General features: G+C 34.6%; 1 protein-coding gene across 17 annotated transcripts in view; it reads right to left on the bottom strand.

Annotated features, from left to right (window-relative positions):
- The window catches only part of MFS17 (Major Facilitator Superfamily Transporter 17), a 579,815-nt gene that overhangs the window by 134,318 nt on the left and 421,471 nt on the right, over window positions 1–24,026 (bottom strand). For 10 of the 17 annotated variants that reach the window (XM_070998718.1, XM_070998708.1, XM_070998717.1 and 7 more), the window contains one exon: window positions 17,436–17,528. The exons of the other annotated variants lie outside the window; for them this stretch is intronic. In XM_070998718.1, coding sequence (XP_070854819.1) covers window positions 17,436–17,528 — 93 coding nt within the window. The remainder of the gene's footprint in view (window positions 1–17,435; window positions 17,529–24,026) is intronic. 17 annotated transcript variants of the gene reach the window in all.

The raw sequence follows: 24,026 nt of genomic DNA, 5'->3' as shown, positions 1-24,026 counted from the left end.
TGTCCGTCTGTCCGTCCGTTTCTACGCAAACTAGTCTCTCAGTTTTAAAGCTTTCGGGCCGAAACTTTCCCAAAAGTCTTATATCTTTTGCAGGTAGTATATAAGTCGGAACCAGCCGGATCGGACAACTATATCTTATAGCTCCCTAGGAATAATAGGAAAAAAAAATGTTAAAAAATTATATCTTTGGTGTTTTTTTAACATACTACCTCCTTTCCTTGGAAATAACATTTTTTAATTAGTTTTGAATTTCGAATTAAATTTTATCAAAATCGGAAGACTATATCATAGCTGCCATAGGAACGATCGGAAAATTGGTGGGAAAATAATATGAAACATATTATAGCTTCGGTGTTTTTTGATATATTATCTTATACTATTGGAAATAACATTTTGTGTATTTTTAAGAATTTCAAATTATATTTAATACAAATCGGACGACTCTAACATATAGCTGTCAAAGAAACGGTCAGCGAAATAATGAAATATTTATTATACCCTTGCATTTATTATTATACCCGTTACTCGTAGAGTAAAAGGGTATACTAGATTCGTCGGAAAGTATGTAACAGGCAGAAGGAAGCGTTTCCGACCCCATAAAGTATATATATTCTTGATCAGGATCACTAGCCGAGTCGATCTAGCCATGTCCGTCTGTCCATCTGTCCGTATGAACGCTGAGATCTCTGAAACTATGAGAGTTACAATACTGGGATTAGGCACGCAGATTCCTGAGATTCCTGCGCAGCGCAAGTTTGTTTCAGTAGAGTGCCACGCCCACTCTAACGCCCACAAGCCGCCCAAAACTGTGGCTCATACAGTTTTGATGCTAGATAGAAAATTTTAACTGAAATGTATTGTTTTCATCAATACCTATTGATTGACCCGAAAAAAAGTTTGCCACGCCCACTTTAACGCCCACAAACCGCGAAAACCTGTGACGCCCACAATTTTCATGCTAGATAAACAAATTTAACTGAAATGTATTGGTCTTGTTAATACCTATCGATTGGTCCAAAATTGGTCCACGCCCACTCTAACGCCCATAACGCTTAAATCTGTATACCGCCGGTAGGTGGCGCATTTTAATCTCGCTTTGCTACTTGCATATCTATATTTAGCTGAGTAACGGGTATCTGATAGTCGAGGTACTCGACTATAGCGTTCTTCCTTGTTTTTATATTATTTTTTTGTAATTGATTTTTTTAGCCATGTCCGTCTGTCTTAAAGCTATCGCGCTGAAACTTTTCCAAAAGTCTTCTTTCTTATGCAGAAAGTATATAAGTCGGAACCAGCCTGATCGGACAACTATATCTTATAGCTCCCATGGGAATAATCGAAAAAATTTTTTTTTATTATATCTAAGGTGTTTTTTATTTTTAACAGATAACCTCCAACGCTTGGAAATAACATTTTTTAATTAGTTCTGAATTTCGAATTTAAAATTTAAAAATAAAATGATACAAATTGTAGCTTCGGTGTTTCTTGGCATATTATTATCTTATGCTATTGGGAATAACATTTTTTGTATTTTTAAGAATTTCGTACTTAAATTTAATAAAAATCGGACGACTCTAACATATAGCTGTCAAAGAAACGGCCGGCGAAATAATGAAATAATTATTTAAAAAAAAAATGTTGCTTTGTTGTTTTCCTTTACTCTGGGTATAGAATATTTTAACTTTTTAGAATTACGAAATTAATTTTACACAAAAAACTGACGACTATAATATTTTGCTGAATGGGGTGGTGTTAGGACACGAATAACATGGATACAGGTGTCCAAATTATAAGGTAGGATACCCGTTTTTCCTATTTTAGATTACAGAAATAACCTTAACAAGGTTGCCACGAAGCTAGATAACAGGTAATAATGCAGTTATTACGCAATCCTTAAATTAGGTAATCAACTTGGCTTACCTAATTTACCTACGAATTGTCCCTAAAATCAGGCATTGTCCGCCATCGAAAGGGTTATATGAAGGTTAATAGCAGGTATGATTCAAACTTATATATTGACCCGTAATCCTAATCCCCGGATTAGTCTGTTAAAACCAGTTGCCGAGTGACAACGTATACATTGTTGTGTGTATCTTTTATATTCAATAAATATAAACACACCGAAAGTATAAGGTGAAAAGTGAATGAAAATCCACCAAAAAGTACAAGGTGAAATGTGAATATAAGCCCATAAAAAAGTAAAAGGTGAAATGTGATTAAAAATCCACCAAAAGGTATAAGGTGAAAAGTGAAAAAAGTGTGTAACAAAATAATAAAGTATTATTATATTTTTTTCCTTTGGTAAGTATTTCTATAAAGTAAAACAGGATTCATAAATTCGTATCACATAAGTCTCTTCTGGTGAAATTCAGGTGGAACATCAATTAATATTTACCAGAATCCCGACCAAAGAGATTTTGAAAATCTCTGACAAATTTTAACCCCTTAACTTTTATACAATTATTTTTCAACAGCAAAATAAAGAGAATGCCGCGCACATCATCTTTATCTCAAGAGCAGCGCCGCCAAGCTGCGCTTAGACGAAGCCGAGCCCAATATGCTCAAAATGCGTCACAAGTAAGGACCCGTAATGCGCAGCACATTGCCTTGGCCCGTACAAGTAATTTGGAGGTAGCAGAAGAAGCTCGCTTGCGAAATTCCGCTGCTCGCTCTCAGAGAAGGAGAAGCGAAAGAATTCGAGCCAGCGAACGATTGAGGAACACTGACAATCGCGCTACCTGGAGAGCGAACGAGGAAAATCGAGGACTCGAGCGCACACGGGACGCTGAAGCGCACGCAAGCGCCAGGTCGAATTCCGAAGAGCGACGACGACAGCAGGTGCAAAATACTGCTGACCATGCTACCTGGAGATCGATCGGGAAAAATCGAGGACTCGAGCGCGCACGGGACGCTGTAGCGCGCGCAATAGTCAGGTCGGATTCCGAGGAGCGACGACGAGAGCAGTCGCGAAACACTGCTGATCATGCTACCTGGAGATCGATCGAGGAAAATCGAGGAGCAACACAGTGCATCATCGGAACACAAGACTTCAGCAAAGATTTCGGGAACAACAAATTCAGGAAATGGCTGACGAGCTACTTCTCACATACAGGTCGAGTTCACAAAATCGACAGGCGGAATCTTCCAGACAGTCACAGCGCAATATTGCTGCAAGAGCACAACTTACAGAGGATGAACGAGAGGATCAACGGGAACGCCAGCGACGGAGGAGTCGAGCTACGGCAAGGGAACAATATCTTCGTAACATTAAAGACGGACCAACTAAGTTTTGTGCGTGCTGTGGAGGAACGTGGTTTCCATCTCAGGTAAGTGGTTTGAACATACGTACTATTTCTTCTAAATAACCCAATTTTAGTCTAGACAATGCCTTTTTTTTAAGCAGAAAATTTCCGAGTAAGTCCGTCAAATATCATTTTTGCAGTACATGTCGTCAAGGCGTTTCCAAAGGTAGGAGACCATCCCTTTGTCTCTCTAATGGCTTCGACTTTCCAGAGATACCTGAATGCCTTAAAAACTTGACATGTCTTGGGGAGCGCCTTATTTCTCCTCGAATCCCCTTCATGCGCATTATATCCCTCGGATATGAAAGGAATGCGGAATAAGAGGCGCTGTAGTCAATGTTCCAATTTCAGTACCTGATACTGTAAGCGTACTCCCGTGCACCTTTGATTCGACCCATGTAATCCAGGTTCATTTAAAAAGAAAGTTAGAATATTCCCATAATTTCATGACGGAAACTATTCGACCCGCTCGGGTTATTCAAGCTGTGCGATACTTGGTTAGCACTGAGCTCTACAGAAAGCACCTTTGACGGTGATTGGCTCAATCAAATGGGAGCCGAAGAAGAGATACCTTTTATCGCAGATGAATCGTCGTAGAAGAGCTTCTTCGTCAACATTCTCATTCTCAATCAAATGACGCGCAAGAAGGTGATTTAAATCCCGGAGGTCATGAAACCCTATTAGAAAACAATGATATTGGACTTCAGCGTATTGCTATGGCTCCCGGAGAAGGCCGCATTCCAACAAATTTAACCCTTGACGACGACGCAGAAGAACTTTCCTTCCCAACTATTTCTTGCGGCGAAATATTTAAGGGGAATTCGACCTATGCAAAAAAGCAAGATCGCAAATTCGCTTTTACGACCGTCGTTGCGCAGTAGTGCCCAAAGTCCTTTATATGTACAAATTTTATGAAATGCAACGAATTCAAAGTTCTATTTCCATTGCCCTACGAAAAAAATGAGGTGCAGTAACTGCTGCAAATGTGAGGGATAATTCATTTGTTGACAGTCTTGTACAACATGACGATGGATTTTACATTCTAAAAGGCCTCCGTTCAGCTCCAGCACTGCCTCCAGGGAGGCAGAAAAAAAGAAAGTTATAGCCATGATAAGACAATCTGGGTTGCCTACATTCTTCATAACCCTCTCTGCTGCTGAATCTAAATGGAACGAACTCTTAGTTATTCTATCTCTTTTATTGGATAGCAGTGACATTACTGAGGAAGAGGCAGCAGATCTTTCTAGCGCCGAAAAAGCTAGATTAATTCGATCGGACCCAGTAACGTGCTCCCGGTACTTCGACTACAGGTTCCGGCAACTAATGAAATTATTTAAAAGCTCCGAGATATTTGGTGAGTTAAGACTCGTCCATTATTATTGGAGGATCGAGTTCCATCACAGAGGATCGCCGCACTCTCATGGCATGTATTGGTTTTCTGGTGCCCCAAAGCTAGAAGGACCCGATAATGCCGAAGAGGTCACCCGCTTTATTGATCGTTTCATTATTACCAGCGGGGACGATCCTGAAATTCATGAAGTAATTCAATATCAGCGCCATAAGCACAGCGCTTCATGTTTAAGGGAACTGCGAGGACAACAATTCTGCCGTTTTAATATGCCATACCCACCAATGCCTGAAACTCTGGTTTTGTATCCATTTGAAGAAAACGAATCCAACGTTGAAGAATATAAAGAAATATTTAAAAAAGTTCAAGAGCTCCTAAAGTCTGTTTCCGAAGAAGAATCGGCCATGTTTAATAATTTTGAATATTTTCTCAGCCATCTTGAAATTTCATATGAGGAGTACAAGTTCGCCAGTCGGTATAGCTTAAAGAAGCCCCAAGTATTTTTTCGTCGCCAATTTTCTGATAGGTTGCTAAATGCTTACAATAGAAATATTTTAGGCTTGCATAGAGCAAACATGGATATTCAATTCATTCTAGATGCTTACGCCTTTTGTAGTTATATAATTAGCTACATAAATAAATCCAACCGTGGCGTGTCGCAACTGCTTCGAGAAGCAATGACAGAAATAAGCCATGGAAGTGTTTCCGTCAAAAGAAAATTGCAGCATTTAGGGAGCAAGTTTATTAACGCTACAGAAATATCTGCCCAAGAAGCTGCATACAACATTTTAGGTTTACACTTGTCTGAGGGAATGTTTTTATTAACACTTGCCATCCAGATAAAAGGGTCCGGATAGTCCGATCTAACAGAGAATTAGAACAGCTTCCCGCAAACTCAACAGATATTTTTGAGCGAAATTTACTTGATCGATACGTGCAAAGACATAAACAACTAGAATCGTTATGTCTTGCGGAATTTGCGGCTTGGTTCAAATTCTCCAAGCTAAATGCACGGTCAGAACAGTCAAACGAAGAATATGACGAACTAATCGACTTTGGTGCAGATGAAGAAAATAACGTTGCTGCACAAAGTTACCAAATGCTGGATGGGACTGGTAGGGTAAAAAGACGTAATCATGCCCTAGTTCTTAGGTGGGTTCGCTTCAGTTTAAGCTCTTCTCCATCAGATTATTTTAGAGAGCACGTTATGCTCTTTTTCCCATGGAGAAGTGAAGAGACGGAACTCATTGCAAACGACAATGAAAGCACATTAAGAAATAATTTTGAAATTATTAAACGCAATAAAGAGCAATATGATGTGTTTAACGACATGGAGTTAGAGAGAGTTCTTCAAGATCTGCAAAACGTGGATAGAGAAGAAAACGGCCCCCTTCCCGAAGGGCCAGCCTCTCAATACCTTGATGAAGAGTTCAGAGCTTTGGCAGTCCCCGACGTCGGCCAAACCGTAAATGTACTCAAAGATGAAAATTATTCAAACGGCGAACTTCCTCTTATAAGACTTCCTCCGATAGTATCTGACGATAACCTTTGCTCGCTTACCCGGTCTCTCAACTTTAAGCAACGCCTGTATTACGCCCACGAAATGTATAATGTTGCAGCCAAAATAACATTTTATGAATATGTTGGTGGAGGGGCCGGAGTGGAAAAAAGCAGATTGATTTCTACAATATTTCAGTCTATAACTTGGCGAGCAAATAAACTTCCTGGGGCAACAGACTCCGCAAAGGTTTTACTTTGTGCTCCTACTGGAAAAGCAGCTTTTGGGATTGGGGGACTAACGCTTCATTCAGTTTTCTCCCTTCCTGTTAATCAAACATCTGGTCCTTTAAGACCCTTAAGCAATGACACTTTAAATACAATGCATTGCAAGTTGATTGATATCCAATTAATTATTATAGATGAGATCTCGATGGTCGGATCAAAAATGCTTGGATACTTAGATCAAAGACTTTGTCAAATTTTTAGAAGTCAAGATGTAAGTTTTGGGGGCAAGTCTATAATAGTGTTTGGAGATCTGAAGCAGCTTAGCCCAGTTGGAGATCGTTGGATATTCGCAGAAAATACATCTAGTCCCTATAATATTCTGGCAGGAGCTAACCTTTGGAATAACTTTAAGTTTTTTGAGCTAACGGAAATAATGCGGCAACGTGACGACCACGCTTTTGCATTGGCTTTGAATAATATGTCTGAAGCCAACATGACAAATGCAGATATTGAGCTTTTCAGGACAAGAGTTCTTCCAGTAACCGATGTTCCTGACGATGCAATTCACTTATTCTGTTCTAGTGCTGACGTAAACCATTACAACTCCCTAAAACTTGCCCAAATTAGAACTGAAGAATTTGTGTCAACTGCAGTAGATACAGTTAAGTCAGCTTATATGTCTGAAAGAAGTCGAGAATCAACTCAGGGTCTTCCATATATTTTACACCTGAAGACTACTGCAAAGTATATGGTTACCGTCAATATTGACACAAATGATGGACTTGTAAATGGGGCAACTGGTCAATTAATGCGAATTGACAACTGTATGGTTAACGGCTCATTATTAGTTACTGGACTGTGGATTAAGTTTACAGATGCCACTGTCGGTACTATAGCTAGGTCAAAAGTTCGAGGAAATGATCACCCAGACTGGACTCCAATTTATAAAACAGCCCGAGTATTCCAATGCGGAAATTCGGGACATTCTTCTATTGATCGGAAACAATTTGCAGTTGTTCCTGCTGAGGCTATTACCATCCATAAGAGCCAAGGAGCAACCTACAGCAAAGTCGCAGTGCATCTTAAAGTATTCCAATGCGGAAATTCGGGACATTCTTCTATTGATCGAAAACAATTTCCAGTTGTTCCTGCTGAGGCTATTACCATCCATAAGAGCCAAGGAGCAACCTACAGCAAAGTCGCAGCGCATCTTAAAAGAGGCATTAAGCGAGCTTCGTTGTACGTAGGTTGCAGCAGAGCAACTAGCGCATCGGGCCTTTTCCTTTTAGGAGACTTTGTCCCTCCAACTAGACTTGGAGCTACAAATGTCCCAGTAGAACTTGAACGTTTAAGAGGGGAAAAGGCTTTGACTACGCATTATGAATTTTTGGTCAATGAAAATGAGGATATCTCTTTATATGACCACAACGTGGAATCTCTTCGCGCTCATCGCGAAGATGTTGCCAACGACAACATTATTTTTTCTGCCAACTTTTAATGTTTTGTTGAAACCTGGACTCTTCCACAAGAAGAGTACACTTTAAGGGATTTCGACATTATAAGAAGAATATATTGCAATCGTTTGAATGGTATTGGGAAGAACGGAATACTTATTTATGCTAAACAAAACATTAAGCAAAATGTATTGATTCTCTTTGAGACATGTCATTTATAATTGTTTATAGGAGTCCCGGATTTCCTATGTCAAGATTTCGAACTGAAATTAAAGCTGATGTGGAAAAAGTGCGTAGAATGGATAATACTAAAGTAGTAATATTAGGAGATTTTAATATTTCCAGATCCACAGGGACTGATATTCTGGAGGAACATTTGAATGCCTATAACCTCTTTTCAATCAATCATTCTCCCACAACAAAACAAATAACACAAATTGATTGGATATTTTCAGATTCTCGAATTCCACAAGCTCTTGCCATTACTTATGAGACACCATATAGCCACCACGATGGAATTTTTTTTAAGTATAGCTTGTAGTAGGTAATATATTTAAATATGTAAATTGTAAAAATTGTAATAGGTCAGAAAAAATAATTAATTGTATATAGCATATTGTATATATGTACTTTTATGGTATTATTAATTTATTTATTTATATCTATCAACGTAGTTTTAAAAATTGTATATATATATATAAATAATAATATTTTCCCCCTCGTGGATTGTGACCTTGACGTGGTGTGGAGGCTGAGTACCTGAAATTGTTTTAATATCACTGAAGCTAGCAACAATCCTTAAAATGTAACATAGTGTTACTAACATTGATTATTTCTTATAACTGCAAGGGTATTCAAACTTCGGCTTGCCGAAGTTAACTTCCTTTCTTGTTATAAACTCCTTTACGTCAACACCCATGAACATGTTCCTTGACTTCAGTAGTAATTTCAAGCACTCTTTTGAAATCATAATTCCAAATGTATTAATAAATAAATTAATTTTATTTATTAAAGAAGAACAAGTCGGTATATTAAGATTGTTATTAGATTCAGTCATTTCGTAAACTTTTTTCCCCGATACTCAAAATGTTAATGAATGGTGAAAAGGTGTTTAGGAGCTTTCGTTTGTGTAAAAGTTTAAGATTTTATGAGCATTGTTAAGAGAGCAGACACCATTCCGAGCATTTAATGAACAATATGGAAAATGATTTTCATCCATTATTTTTAGAGAGGGACAACCAATTTCATCAATGTTAATTACATTATAAATTTTTTAAAATTTTTGTAGAAATAACCTTTTTTTTGATATCCCTTACAAATTATTTCCTTTTTTCTAATTATTTCGTTTAAATACATTTGTGTTTCTTTGAAAAAGTATGGAATGATAGAGTAATCCAATAAATTTTATAATGTTTTTTTGTTGCTGTTTTTCTACATTTTTTATTCAATTCAATAAAATTATGTGGAGAGTGTATGATAAAATTAGAATTCAAGATTGTTTCGTTTTTGAACACGACTCCAATTTCTTTTAGAATAAATTTATTATTATTCCCAAGAAATCCTTGAACATCAATTGCAACAAGGTCTTCACTCATGATTGATTGATTGATTGTTAGACAATCCGCTGAACTAGACCATTCAACGGGTTATATTCAACTAAACGATCATGTATGAGCACGCAATATACTTTAACATTTTCGATAGTGGGCTTGGCAAGTTCAATTGAAATCCTTACATCAATGGGTCCTGATTTAACCATTTCATTTTGATATGATAAGTCTATTACGATAATAGGAGCTTTAGTTTTAAACTCTGTAGGTGATAGTAAAGGAGATTCACTTCGGTTATAGTAGCTAGTTTGAAACTTGCAATACATTTCATATTTTCTACATGGTTAGATATTTACAGTGTTTTATTTTTATGCTTATTTTTGATTTTATTTTTTTTTATTTAAATTTTATTTTATTAATAATTTTAGATTTGATCAGGAAGTTTGAGATGATGTTGAAGTTGTCGATTGTGGTGTTAGCTATAGATATGATATAATCATTGTATTAATCTTAAATGTAAACGAATTGTATAGTTTTCACCGTGTAAATTTATTAGTTCACCGTTCTGATCAGTTACGTGTATAGAGAGTTTACTTATTTCTCTAGTATTGACTGGTAAGTAAATTAGATTGTGTGGTGTGATATTCATTTTATAGCCCGGTGGAACATTAATTCCAAATTCGTATAATGAATGATCTTGTCTACTATCAATATATGATCCGCTTACAATATTACATACTAAGCGTATTGTGTTTATTTTTAAAATGTTGACAGGTTGATCAGATATATATGTTTTTTTCAAGTCGGGGTAAATTATTTTTTTTATTGAAACCAAGCAATTTTCCAATAGAGACGTTTCTATTAAAATGAATAGGTCCTTCGGTAGTTGTAATATGAACTTGAAGTGTGTTATTATTACTCTCCATTTGAAATGTTTTCTCAAGATCATAATTTTTTAGATTATTTTTTAGAAAATCATAAATATCGTTGAGTTCATATGATCCTATTGGAAGTTGAATTACTTTATCACCAATATGAAGTAGATATTATTTATATCAACATTGAGTATAGAGTTGTACATCTGAAAGTCAATGAGAGTACACTATTATTCACCATTTGTCAGTTCAATGGGTGGGAAATAAGAAATTTTTGTAATGGGTTCATTGCCATTTAATCTAAGAGCGAATGATCTACTCATTTTGGAATCAAATAATGTACTGTGAAAATATAGCTTACAGAATGAAACTTATATTCTCAAATAATTATAAATTCATTAAAACCCTTCCTGTATCTTCTTTCTTCCATATCGTTATCTTTATTTATTATGAAGAATCCGTATTTATCACTCCAACACTTTTGACAAATTTTCATAAATGAATCACAGGACATATCAGTATTTACATGATCACAATATATATGACGCATATTTAAATCATCTTGTTTAAGCATTATAATCATATTCGCGATATCACGTATTACATGTTTTGGAATATGAGTATATGTTTGACATAGGTAAAAAGAATCTATATTTTTATGACGTCCCATACCGAAATATGAACGAATATTGTTTTGTTTTTCACAAGCAACATCATCAAAAATCACAATAGAGTTTTCCTTAGCGGGTGGTAAAAGTTCATCATTTTGTGAGAACGTATAATATCCCTTTCCCTTTATCGGTTTATGTAGTTTCTCTAAATACTCATACTTTGGTTGATGTAAACTCTTTGAGAATATATACATATTCCCAAATTTAAGCCCGTTTGGACTTTCAGTAAGACTGAGCATAACATTGGTTTTTTCACAGTTTGAGGGACCGACATCGAATGCTCTCATTGTATTGGGTAATAAAGAACTATGTCGTGGAACTGAATTTGCTAGTGAGTGATCACCACCCTCGATATTTCTAACACAGATTTCTTGTTTTTGTGTACGTGTGTAATGTAGTTTATTCGATGGGAAATGCTCCTTAAACATTATATAAAATGGGTAAAAGTTTTTATAATTGTTGCAGTCAGAGCTCAAACTTGAAACGAGGTAGCGGTATTATCAACAAAATAATTAACACACTTCCATTTGAAGCACATATTCCTAGTTATAATTTTTGTGGACCTGGAACAAAGCTAAAACAAAGGTTGAAGCGCGGTGATCGTGGGATAAATCAATTGGATGAAGCTTGTAGAGTACATGATATTGCATACCCACAATATAAGGATCTAGCTGATCGAAATTCGGAATGGGTGTGAAAAGGGGAACAAAGAGAAAGTGTAAGAAAAGGAAATCAAAGGCAAAGAGTTTTTCAAATGTTATCCAAACAGGAATACGGGCATTGAAAACTTAGAAACCACTAGATCTAATGAGTGCGATTAAGGTTGCGCGTAAAGCAGTCAATAAATCAACTGGTAGAAATAAAAAAAAATATTAAGATTCCTCGTATTATTAATGTACCGAAAATTGGTGGTTTCTTACCTATTTTACCCATTTTGACTACACTAAGTGCATTAGGTAGTCTCGCCTCTGGTAGTGCAGCCATTGCTAAAACTATCAATAATGCAAATATGGGGAAAAAACAATTAGAAGAGAGTAAACGACATAATAAAAAAAAGAAAGTATTAAGGTGGGTGAAGGTATGTTTCTTAAACCTCACAGAAAAGGTTATGGATTATATCTTAATCCATTTAGAGGAAATCCAAAAACTAATTAATTTTGAATTTTGCTCAAAAGTACATTTCACATTTCCGTGGTGTGTTTATGAGAGACGCACTACCAAAATCTCCTTGGAGGGAAGAGTCAGGAATTATAAACCTAGATGATAGTTCATCAAATGGTACACATTGGGTAGCTTATAACAAAAATATAAAAGTATACATTACTTTGATTTATTTTGGAAATTTCACTACCCATAAGAAATTGTGAAATACTTGGGGAATAACATTAACTATAACTATGAGAGAAAATATGCCTTTAATAGTACCAACTGTGACACCTGTCCCTCCAATTCTTACTCTCTATCCTACCCTAACTTTTTCTTTATGGGCAAGTAATTTCTCTATGATCCTTGAAACCCGTCCTATTTACATGCTTTTCGCTGCTATGATTGGTCGATTCTAAATCAAGAATGAGATAGAAAAGGGAGGGTTAGTTTACCTTAAGGTATAAAAACTCGATCAAAAGTTATTCCAGCTCACATTTGAAAACCAATTGCTAACAGTCTCAACCTAAAAGTTTCAAGCTAAAACGTTCTCAACCTAAAACAATTTGCAAACATCAAAACCACCAACATTAAAAACATTTAAACAGTAAAACAACAACAGCTACAACTGCTAAAAACAGCTGAAAACAACAACAACAACTACAAGAAGAAACAACTACAACAGCAACTACAAGAAGAAACAACTACAAGAAGAAAAAAGTACAATAGCAACAACTACAAATGGTCAATCCAGAAATGATGAAAGTACTCAAGGATTTTAATGGTAACGCACCAAAAACTCTTTTGACAAAGACGAAGATGGAATCGGGCGTGCGCTACCCTATTCGACGAGCTCAACGTAAGAAAACTAGCTTTGGAATGGCCCTCACTCTTGAACTTGAAGAGTGTATGCTGTACTTGCCGGAACGATACTCAACTTTAGAGGATTCAACAATTGAATATATAAAGGATAATCTTTTTTGTATTATTAAAAGGAATGATAACAACCTCTATTCAGAATTAAATAAAGCTTAAAATGTATTTATTTTTAATATTATTAATGTATCTATTTTGATAAAAGAAAATAAAAATAAAATTTCATCAAACTCAAACTCAAACCCTTTTTTATAAATATTGAAATTATACTACATTTTTCCCAGTAGCCCATGAGTATCAGAGAAAACGAAAATTAAAAAGAAAATTTGATGATATGAAACAAATAAAAAATGAGAACGTATCAAATTTGGATGAAACTTTAAAACCTATTACAGAACCTTTACATAAATTACTCACTGAAAATAAAAAATTTGAATAAAAAATAATATAATAATGATACACATGATATTAAGACTAAGTTCAAGAAAGAGAAAATAAGAGTACCCAAAAATTATAAAAAGGGTACACGAGAGAGTAATCGAAAGTGATAGTGAGAGTGATGCTTATGTTGATGCTTTTTCACAAAACTATCATATAGATGAATCCGATGTTTTACAACAGTCTCATATATAAATCCGATGTTTCACAACAGTCTCACACGGATGATTTAAATGAAAGTGTATAAATTAAGTTTCTCACTAGTGAATTAATTAATCAATAGGTCGAACTTATTTAATTCACTGCTCTTATACTTTTTCTCGATTTGTTCTACTGCTCGATTCGGATTGCAAAAACGGACTGCCTGCTCTCTAGTTCATTGATCAATAAGTGCTTAAGAGATTTTATCCCCAAAAATTGATAAAGAGAATGACTCAAGAGAGTCGGAAAATAGGATGATGCAGTTTCCAATTAAATTTGAAGTCCAATCTTGGCCGAAATTGGTGTTTACATTAGCGGGGTTTGGGACCGCTTTGGGGATCCTTTTGTTTACGTTAGCGGACTCGGGGCTCGCTTTGGGGATATTTTGTTTACGTTAGCGGACTCAGGACTCGCTTGAGACTCCGATTGTTTACAATATCGGCTTGGATGTTTACAGCATCTGTTTGATTCGGACTGCGTGAAATTGGTCTGGGTGAGAATGATTTGGAGACCTGGTTGACAGAAATACCTGACCACGGATTTATCTCGGGTCTGTCAGAGTTATTTGGAAATTAGCTCTCGGCTCAAAGTTGTTTATAAATTGGGTAAGAGTCCCTAAATAATGTGTCATATAACTACCCCCATTCTAAATTGAATCGTCCCCATTCATTGGAACTGTTGGGTATATTGAATGTAATTGATTGGTTAATTCGACAATGATATTTTCTTCTACGGTATTTTCATTGTCGGGGGTATTATTTATCTCAATATCGGAAATATTGCTTTCTGGTTCGATTTCTATACGAATTTGCCATGGTTTGAATATTAAAAATTTTCCGAATTTGATTATAATCATAGTAAATAAATATATTAATGTGAATATGATTAATATTAAAGTAACTTGTATTTGAGTTTTTTTAATTTGAATAAATGGATTTAGTATGTTAATATTATCAAATGAGAGTTCCGAATCATTAGATATAATATATTCGGATATTAAAAAATCTGTATATTTTCGACCTGTGATGCATTCCAATATCTTATTGTCTACATTGGTGTAGGAAATGTTACTACTTTTAGAGGTGCTATTAAAAGTTATTAAATTTTGGATTACATCTACTTTTTTATTTTTTTCTCTGATTTTGTTACAAAAAGATTTTTCTCCATTTAGTAATCTGGTGAAACAAGAACCTTCTGAGTAGGTAGTTAATACGGGAGCTGGCTCACTAGGTAATAAATCATGTCAAAAAAGGAGGTGGGGGTGACCCTAAATAGTCACGCATGGATGCACACAGGTGTTCTAATGACCTAATTAGCATAATTAAGTCAAAAAGAGGGGTGTTGCTGACCCTAATTAGTCACGCATGGTTGCACACAGGTGTTCTAATGACCTAATTAGCATAATTAAGTCAAAAAGGGGGGTGTTGCTGACCCTAGTTAGATGAGCATGGTTGCACACAGGTCACTTAATGAGGTTAGAAAGTGGTGTGTAGGAGTGTGAGAGAGTGGTGTTTTGATATGTCTTGTTTTGTCTTGTCTTTTTCTCACGCTAAAGGTGCGTGTGTGATAGGGGTGTTTTGTCATGCGTGGGATTTTGTGGAGTGCAATGGTTGCACACAGGTCACTATGTTGCTTCTAACTTGGGTTAGAAGGCGTTATGCGTGGGCGTTTTGTTGAGTCAATTAGGGTTGTAGGTGACACCTGGCTTGCGTGTGTGATAGGAGGTGTCTTGTCATGCGTAGGATTTTGTGGAGTGCAATGGTTGCACTTAGGTCACTATGTTACTTCTAACTTGCGTTAGAACCCGTTATGCGTGGGCGTTTTGTTGATTCAATTAGGGTTGTAGTGACACCTGTCTACGGTCTTGTAGTCAAAAGGTGTTGGTTTGAGGGATATTAGACCGCATACATTTGTGGTGTTGGTTTGAGGGATATTAGACCGCATACTTTTGTGGTGTGAAACAAGCGTGAGTTCGGTAACCTTCTCCTCTTTAGCGAGCATTAGATGGGAAAGTGAGCGTAGGAGTGTAAGAGGGGTGTTGTTGGTGGTGGTTCCTAACAAAAACGTTGTTTTGTTATGCGTAGGCGTTTTGTTGATTCAATTAGGGATAGTTTTAATAGGTTAGATTCAATTAGGGTTGTAGTTGACATCTGTTAGTGTAACCTGTCTACGGTCTTGTGGTAAAAATGGTGATTGTGGTGGTGGTTCCTAACAAAACAAAAACCAATGAGATCGTTTATTTAGTCAAATACGTTTTTCTTTAATCAAATTTGAAAATTTTTTCTCACGCGCTTATAGAAAGAGAAAACGGTTACCTTCTAAGTTTTCAAAAATGTATGTGTTAAGGAAAAATGTGGATAGTAGTTCAGTTTTAGAAAACTATTCGTTTTACAAGGGGTGTTTTGTCATGCGTATGAATTTGTAAAATTATATTTAGGCGGAGGAGGAGGAGGAAGGGAAGTTGTTTTGTTATGCGTGGGCGTTTTGTTGATTCAATTAGGGTTGTAGGTGACATCTGTCTACGGTCTTGTGGTCAAAAGGTGTTGGTTTGAGGGATATTAGACCGCATACTTTTGTGGTGTGAAACAAGCGTGAGTTCGATAACCTCCCCCTCTTTAGCGAGCATTAGATGGGAAAGTGAGCGTAGGAGTGTAAGAGGGGTGTTGGTGGTGGTGGTGGTTCCTAACAGAATATACACAAAAACGTTGTTTTGTTATGCGTGGGCGTTTTTTTTTTTTGTTTCAATTAGGGTTTTAGATGAAATCTATTAGTGTAACCTGTCTACGGTCTTGTGGTCAAAATGGTGGTGGTGGTTGTGGTTCCTAACAGAATATACATAAAAACAAATGAGATCGTTTATTTAGTCAAATACGTTTTTATTTAATCATATTTGAAAATTTTTTCTCACGCGCTTATAGAAAGAGAAAACGGTTTCCTTTTAAGTTTTCAAAAAATGTATGTGTTAAGGAGAAATGTGGTTCTACGTTCTGACTTTTCCTGGTTGATGAGTTTACAAAACCTAAAACAGTACAAAATTTAAATCGAAAGACAAAAGATGACTGAAATCAACAGCCAAATCAACCACTCTGACTTTAAAATAAATGAAGATTTGTTGATTGAAATAAAAATCTTTAAGGAAATTTTAAAGGTTTCCAAGGAGTTGCGACGGGAATTCGGTAGTATCTATTACGATACTATAGAAGAGTTGGAAATCCTGAAATGGCGCTTGGTGGATTTGCAGAGCGAAAACAATATCGATTCCCATCTCTTTGATATTGAAAACGTGGAAAATCGAATCACCGAGCTTATGATGGAGACAACCAAATTACAACACCAAATTGATCTTCACGATGCGGAAATCGAAAATAATCCGCTGTCACGACTGCTACTGGAAGTTAAGGAGATGATTTTTCGTATAAGGGATTCAATATCAGACTTAGAATGTCTTAAACTTAATGGTGAGGCAGACCAATGTGAGTTGGTCAGCGCTATGTCTCGCGAGGACGACCCTATCTTAATATTTAATCTTAAAAATAGATATGATGCAGTATCATGTAATATTAATAATTGGGAAACTCTATTGATAAATCTAAAAAATTGTAAGATATATTATGAATATTATTTGAATGCGATTAATGAATAATTTTCTGAAATAAATAATTTTGAAAATATACAAAGAAGAATTATGTATTATTCATGGGATATTATCACAAAAACATCATTATCTCTGTTGGCTTAATAATTTTTAAAAATTTAATTCTAAGAATAAAATGAACCCCAAAACCAGTTTTTGAAATTTTTTAATATTGATTAGAAGAAGAGAGACGGAAATATATTGTGCATTACAGATACCTTGAGAGTCAGTTCTATGAGGTTGTAAACCAGTGTCTGAATGGTATGGAGTTGGCAGCCATTTGTTAAAAATTGGTATTTACCAGCGGGAATCTGTGAAATCAATAGATTAGAAAATTAAACTGCAAATACTAAACTCTTCTCCAGGGATTGTAGATGGTAAATTGAATAGTAGGTAAATCTTGTCTTTTTAGAGTCTGATATCTTTGACTATATTCTGCTAGTTACATGTTATGAGTTATTATCTGGGATTTCGGGTGCTCAATAATCCCATAAAATTATAAAAGTTTAACAACCTACTGTTAGGAAAAGATCAGAAATATAACGAAAATAAAGTAGAGGATGCCATAAAAGAGGGAGGTCAGAACCAGTTTACAAATTGTGTACATTGCTTAGAAAGAAAAAGCGAAAATCAAAAGAAATGTACAGTTTAGGTAGCTGGGACAGCCATTGGAAAAGTGAAATCTGTTACAGTGGTGGTTGTGGCTAGGGGTTGAAGCATGCAATACAATTCTAAACCTGTTTACATGATGGATAAAAGGATGTTAGTTAGAGAAGGATGGAAATATCTTAAATATGAATTACAAGTATCCATCTATGTTGCGGAGGTTGGTCGGGGTTGACAAACCATCATTCTTAAATATGAGGAACATACATTTCACCGGTGGGGAATAAGAGGGATCCAAAAGATCAATTTTATGAGAGAAGACTAATACTGTTTTTGGTAAATTAAATAGACACATGAAAACTTATTACTTCATTAGTTAGTTGAGAATAGTTAGAGAGTTAGTTAGTTAGAGAATATCATACAACTAGATTTATCAAGCATTTTGATGGAAAAATCAAAGCATTGAATTAATATATATTTTTTTATTATCCAAATAGAAGAAATTTCGTATTTGGTCAAGGGATAATATTCCATGAATTTTTCCATTACCTTGACCTTTGCGCCTGCATCAAGGCATTTTAGCAATCCTTTGTAACAACTATTTGTGTTGTTGGTAACAGTTATAAATTGTTCGCAAATAAAAAATAATTTCCTAATTATATATTTTATGACCTCTTTTATGAAGGGATAATATTCCATGAATTTTTTCCAATACCTTGACCTTTGCGCCTGCGTCGAGGCATTTAAGCAAATCCTTTGGAACAAGTATTAGTGTTGTTGGTAACAGTTATAAATTGTTCGCAAATAAAAAATACTTTCCTAATTATATATTTTATGACCTTTTTTTATGACCTTTGCGCCTGCGTCGAGGCATTTTAGCAATCCTTTACACCACCATCGGTGTTTATTGTAGGTAACCAACTTGACTCTGGGGTTATGGTACGGTTAGCAATGGGTGGTTTGCTTAATGGGATTTAAATTATCGGTGACATTTTTGGAGAAAGGATACAATTGGTCATTTAGGTGTGGGTATACACATTTGTTATGGTGATAGAAAATGGGATAATCACAGTGTTTATTGTTTTTTACTGTATTACGTCGGAGCGATTTCAATTACTTTCACAATTATAGTTAGTTTTAAATCGTTTTTGACATTCATATATTTTGTTCTTTCTAGACATTTTATTGTAGCTAATAACTATAGTTATGGGATGTAAGGCTAGCTATCGTAGTTAAGATTTAATTTATTATACCTACATAAGATGAAAGAACATTAAAAATGGAAATGTTTTATTTTAACAATATACTAGTTAAAGTGGATGATATTAATATATATTCTTAGTATCTGTCATTATGAATCAAAATTGTTTATCAAAACAGCTTCTAAACAGCTTTTAGACAGCTTGTGAACAATTTATTTCTTAATTAGTTTTACAATCACAGGATACATCTTCCCCCAACATAATCGGATATGTTCCTCTAAGTTTTATATATAAATCTTGAGATATTTTGGCTTTGCGTTCTTTCTCACGTACATAGCAAACACATTGAACATCAGAGTGTAAGTTTTTACTTCACATTGAAAGTCGTCTAGTGATCAGGAATTTTTGATCGTTCTTAACAAAAGACTACAAAAGCTCGTAGACGTTCATAACAACTTGTAACCAGCTTATAATAATAAGTAAACATCAAGTAAACAGATACTAAACATATAGAAACCAGATACTAAACAGCTAGTAAACAACTTGTATACATCTACTAAACATATAGAAACCAGATACTAAATAGCTAGTAAGCAACTTGGATACATCTGGTAAACAACTTGTATACATCTACTAAACATATAGAAACCAGATACTAAACATCTTGTATACATCTACTAAACATATAGTAACCAGCTAATATAAACTAGTAAGCAACTAATAGACATCTACCAAGCAGATAGTAACCATCTAAGAATAGCTCATAACAGTTAATAACAGCTAGTAATCAAAGTCCAAGCAGCTCATCATGAATCACGAAAACCAGATGAGTATTGTAATTAAAGAGTTTATTAAACTTATTCAGAATCTTAGACAATGATGTCATACTCATACAAATAGTATACAAATAGAATAGAACTAGAAAACTAGAACTAGAAAAATAGTTGACATCTGAGAAAGATTACATTGTGAGAACTATTTTACATCTATCTATGGGAACCAAGCGAAAATCTGCGTTTGGAACGAAGATTAATAACCGACATGTTTCTTACAGAGGGATGGAGTAAGAAAATTAATTATATACAAATATATATTAAATATAATTAATTATGAATTTAATGAAATATGTTTACAATAATAAAATATATAAAAAAATATTGAGTGATCCTAAAAATTTTGTTGCTGACTGTAATTAAAACTACAGGTACAAATGAAGGGGAAGTATTTTATTCAATGTCCTTGGGTCTTGGACATGTGACTTTGATGACGGTAAGGTAATGATAGTTCACTGCAAGTGTGATTGGCTAACACATCTTAGAAACTTTAACTTGTGTACTTTGATAATTCTTAATAAGAGACTATAGCAACTATAATACTTGTTAACATTTAGTTACCATCTAAAACCAAGTACTTTACAGATACTGTACAGATAGTAACCATCCAAAACCAAGTACTGTACAGGTACTATACAAAAGTAACCATCCAAAAACAAGACTAAACAGAAAGTAACCATCAAAATACTGCTAGGTAACAACTAAATACAACGTGTTCAACGTGTCAAGTCGATGTCAATATGAGTACTACCCTAAAAAATTATATATCTCTGGATAATCTTCAAAGTCAAAATCTATTAAATTCCGGATGGAGCAGTGGAAATGAAATTTTGTACGGGACCCACCTTTAACTTTTCTGTACCATTAAAAAATTTGTTGGGATTTGCTGAGGATTATAAAAAAGTTTTGTTAAATTGTAAACACGAACTAGTGTTGATGCTAACTAAGAATCTCGGTAAATCTTGAACAAACCAGAAATGAACAAACTTTTAAACTGGAAATTACGAATAAAACCTGGAAAATTCCCCATGTAACTCTGAGCGATTTTACAAAAATTAAGATGTACGATATTATTAAAAGTAGTCTAAACCTACCAATCGCATTCCAGAGTTGGGATTTACATGTTAACCCCAAATTGGGTATGGGAGTCAACAGAGCTGGAATGTGAAATTGTCGGCTAACCGCGAAAACCAAGATTTTCCATACTTGGATTTACACTAAATGGAGAACTTATCACAAATAACTTATCAAACTTGAAAGTTCACTTGAATTCTGAGTCATATCCATATGATAATCTGAATGTTGATTTTAGAAAGAATCAGTATGCTCAGCTGTATGAAATGTATACAAGATTTTAATCTAGTTACTATAATCGTGAATCACAACCATTTTTGACCCCAAATGAATTTAAATTGAAGAACCCTATTATTGTGGTTGATCTTTCATATCAAAACGAATCAGTAAAAATTGGTCTTATTGATGTGAGAATTTCAATAGAACTAAAGACACCAAGTCGTGAAAATACCCAAATAGTACAACGAGTTGTTTAACATTAGAAAAATGTTGAAAGATACTGTTTCGATTGATGTTCAAGGTTTCTTTGATAATAATAATAATTTAATTCTAAAGGAAATTGGAATTGTATTTAAAAAGATCCAAGCTTGAATAATAGTTTTTTAATAGAACCACCATATGATTTTACTTTGCTAAATACAAAATCTCGAAAGACTGCAATTTGGTTAACCAATACACATCACAAAATTTTTTGGAACGATGGAGAAAATATTTTCCACAAACTCGAAAGTATCTAAGGACAATTACAAGCGGAAAACAAATTATTTGTAAAGGTGTGGAAAAGAAACGATTTCTACAGACGTTTTTTAGGAGTCGTCAGCTCATTAATATCGAGGAAATGGGCTGTCCGTCATTAAACAGGTTTAAAGGAAACCGGTTTCCCTATTGTGAAACACACCTTAAGGGCGGAGTTTGTGCTCTTAGCAATGCATACATTATTTTGACATTTCTTAAAAGTAGCCCCAAAACAATAAAAAATTTTTTTCATACGTCATTTTGAAGTGGAGACTAGATGTGTAAGGCCCTGTAAGAAAATAAAATTAATTTAATGAAATTTCATGAGGAAATTGACCAATTTATTATACAATTTGATATTTGTTGAACGTTGATGCACTAAGAGCAGTACAAACAAGTGGCCCAAACGACACCAAGCACGTGCTTCAATTTAAATTCATTTGGGGTCAAAAATGGTTGTGATTCACGATTATAGTAACTAGATTAAAATCTTGTATACATTTCATACAGCTGAGCATACTGATTCTTACTAAAATCAACATTCAGATTATCATATGGATATGACTCAGAATTCAAGTGAACTTTCAAGTTTGATAAGTTATTTGTGATAAGTTCTCCATTTAGTGTAAATCCAAGTATGGAAAATCTTGGTTTTCTTGGTTTAACATGTAAATCCCAACTCTGGAATGCGATTGGTAGGTTTAGACCACTTTTAATAATATCGTACATCTTAATTTTTGTAAAATCGCTCAGAGTTACATGGGGAATTTTCCAGGTTTTATTCGTAATTTCCAGTTTAAAAGTTTGTTCATTTCTGGTTTGTTCAAGATTTACCGAGATTCTTAGTTAGCATCAACACTAGTTCGTGTTTACAATTTAACAAAACTTTTTTATAATCCTCAGCAAATCCCAACAAATTTTTTAATGGTACAGAAAAGTTAAAGGTGGGTCCCGTACAAAATTTCATTTCCACTGCTCCATCCGGAATTTAATAGATTTTGACTTTGAAGATTATCCAGAGATATATAATTTTTTAGGGTAGTACTCATATTGACATCGACTTGACACGTTGAACACGTTGTATTTAGTTGTTACCTAGCAGTATTTTGATGGTTACTTTCTGTTTAGTCTTGTTTTTGGATGGTTACTTTTGTATAGTACCTGTACAGTACTTGGTTTTGGATGGTTACTATCTGTACAGTATCTGTAAAGTACTTGGTTTTAGATGGTAACTAAATGTTAACAAGTATTATAGTTGCTATAGTCTCTTATTAAGAATTATCAAAGTACACAAGTTAAAGTTTCTAAGATGTGTTAGCCAATCACACTTGCACTTGAACTATCATTACCTTACCGTCATCTAAGTCACATGTCCAAGACCCAAGGACATTGAATAAAATACTTCCCCTTCATTTGTACCTGTAGTTTTAATTACAGTCAGCAACAAAATTTTTAGGATCACTCAATATTTTTTTATATATTTTATTATTGTAAACATATTTCATTAAATTCATAATTAATTATATTTAATATATATTTGTATATAATTAATTTTCTTACTCCATCCCTCTGTAAGAAACATGTCGGTTATTAATCTTCGTTCCAAACGCAGATTTTCGCTTGGTTCCCATAGATAGATGTAAAATAGTTCTCACAATGTAATCTTTCTCAGATGTCAACTATTTTTCTAGTTCTAGTTTTCTAGTTCTATTCTATTTGTATACTATTTGTATGAGTATGACATCATTGTCTAAGATTCTGAATAAGTTTAATAAACTCTTTAATTACAATACTCATCTGGTTTTCGTGATTCATGATGAGCTGCTTGGACTTTGATTACTAGCTGTTATTAACTGTTATGAGCTATTCTTAGATGGTTACTATCTGCTTGGTATATGTCTATTAGTTGCTTACTAGTTTATATTAGCTGGTTACTATATGTTTAGTAGATGTATACAAAATGTTTAGTATCTGGTTTCTATATGTTTAGTAGATGTATACAAGTTGTTTACCAGATGTATCCAAGTTGCTTACTAGCTATTTAGTATCTGGTTTCTATATGTTTAGTAGATGTATACAAGTTGTTTACTAGCTGTTTAGTATCTGGTTTCTATATGTTTAGTATCTGTTTACTTGATGTTTACTTATTATTATTAGCTGGTTACAAGTTGTTATTAACGTCTACGAGCTTTTGTAGTCTTTTGTTAAGAACGATCAAAAATTCCTGATCACTAGACGACTTTCGATGTGAAGTAAAAACTTACACTCTGATTTTCAATGTGTTTGCTATGTACGTGAGAAAGAACGCAAAGCCAAAATATCTCAAGATTTATATATAAAACTTAGAGGAACATATCCG

The sequence above is a fragment of the Drosophila suzukii genome (assembly GCF_043229965.1).
Source record: "Drosophila suzukii chromosome 2 unlocalized genomic scaffold, CBGP_Dsuzu_IsoJpt1.0 scf_2c, whole genome shotgun sequence".
In the NCBI taxonomy this organism is placed as follows: Eukaryota; Metazoa; Arthropoda; class Insecta; order Diptera; family Drosophilidae; genus Drosophila; species Drosophila suzukii.
Note: the sequence above shows the minus strand (reverse complement) of the source record. Positions and strands in the feature narration are given on the sequence as shown.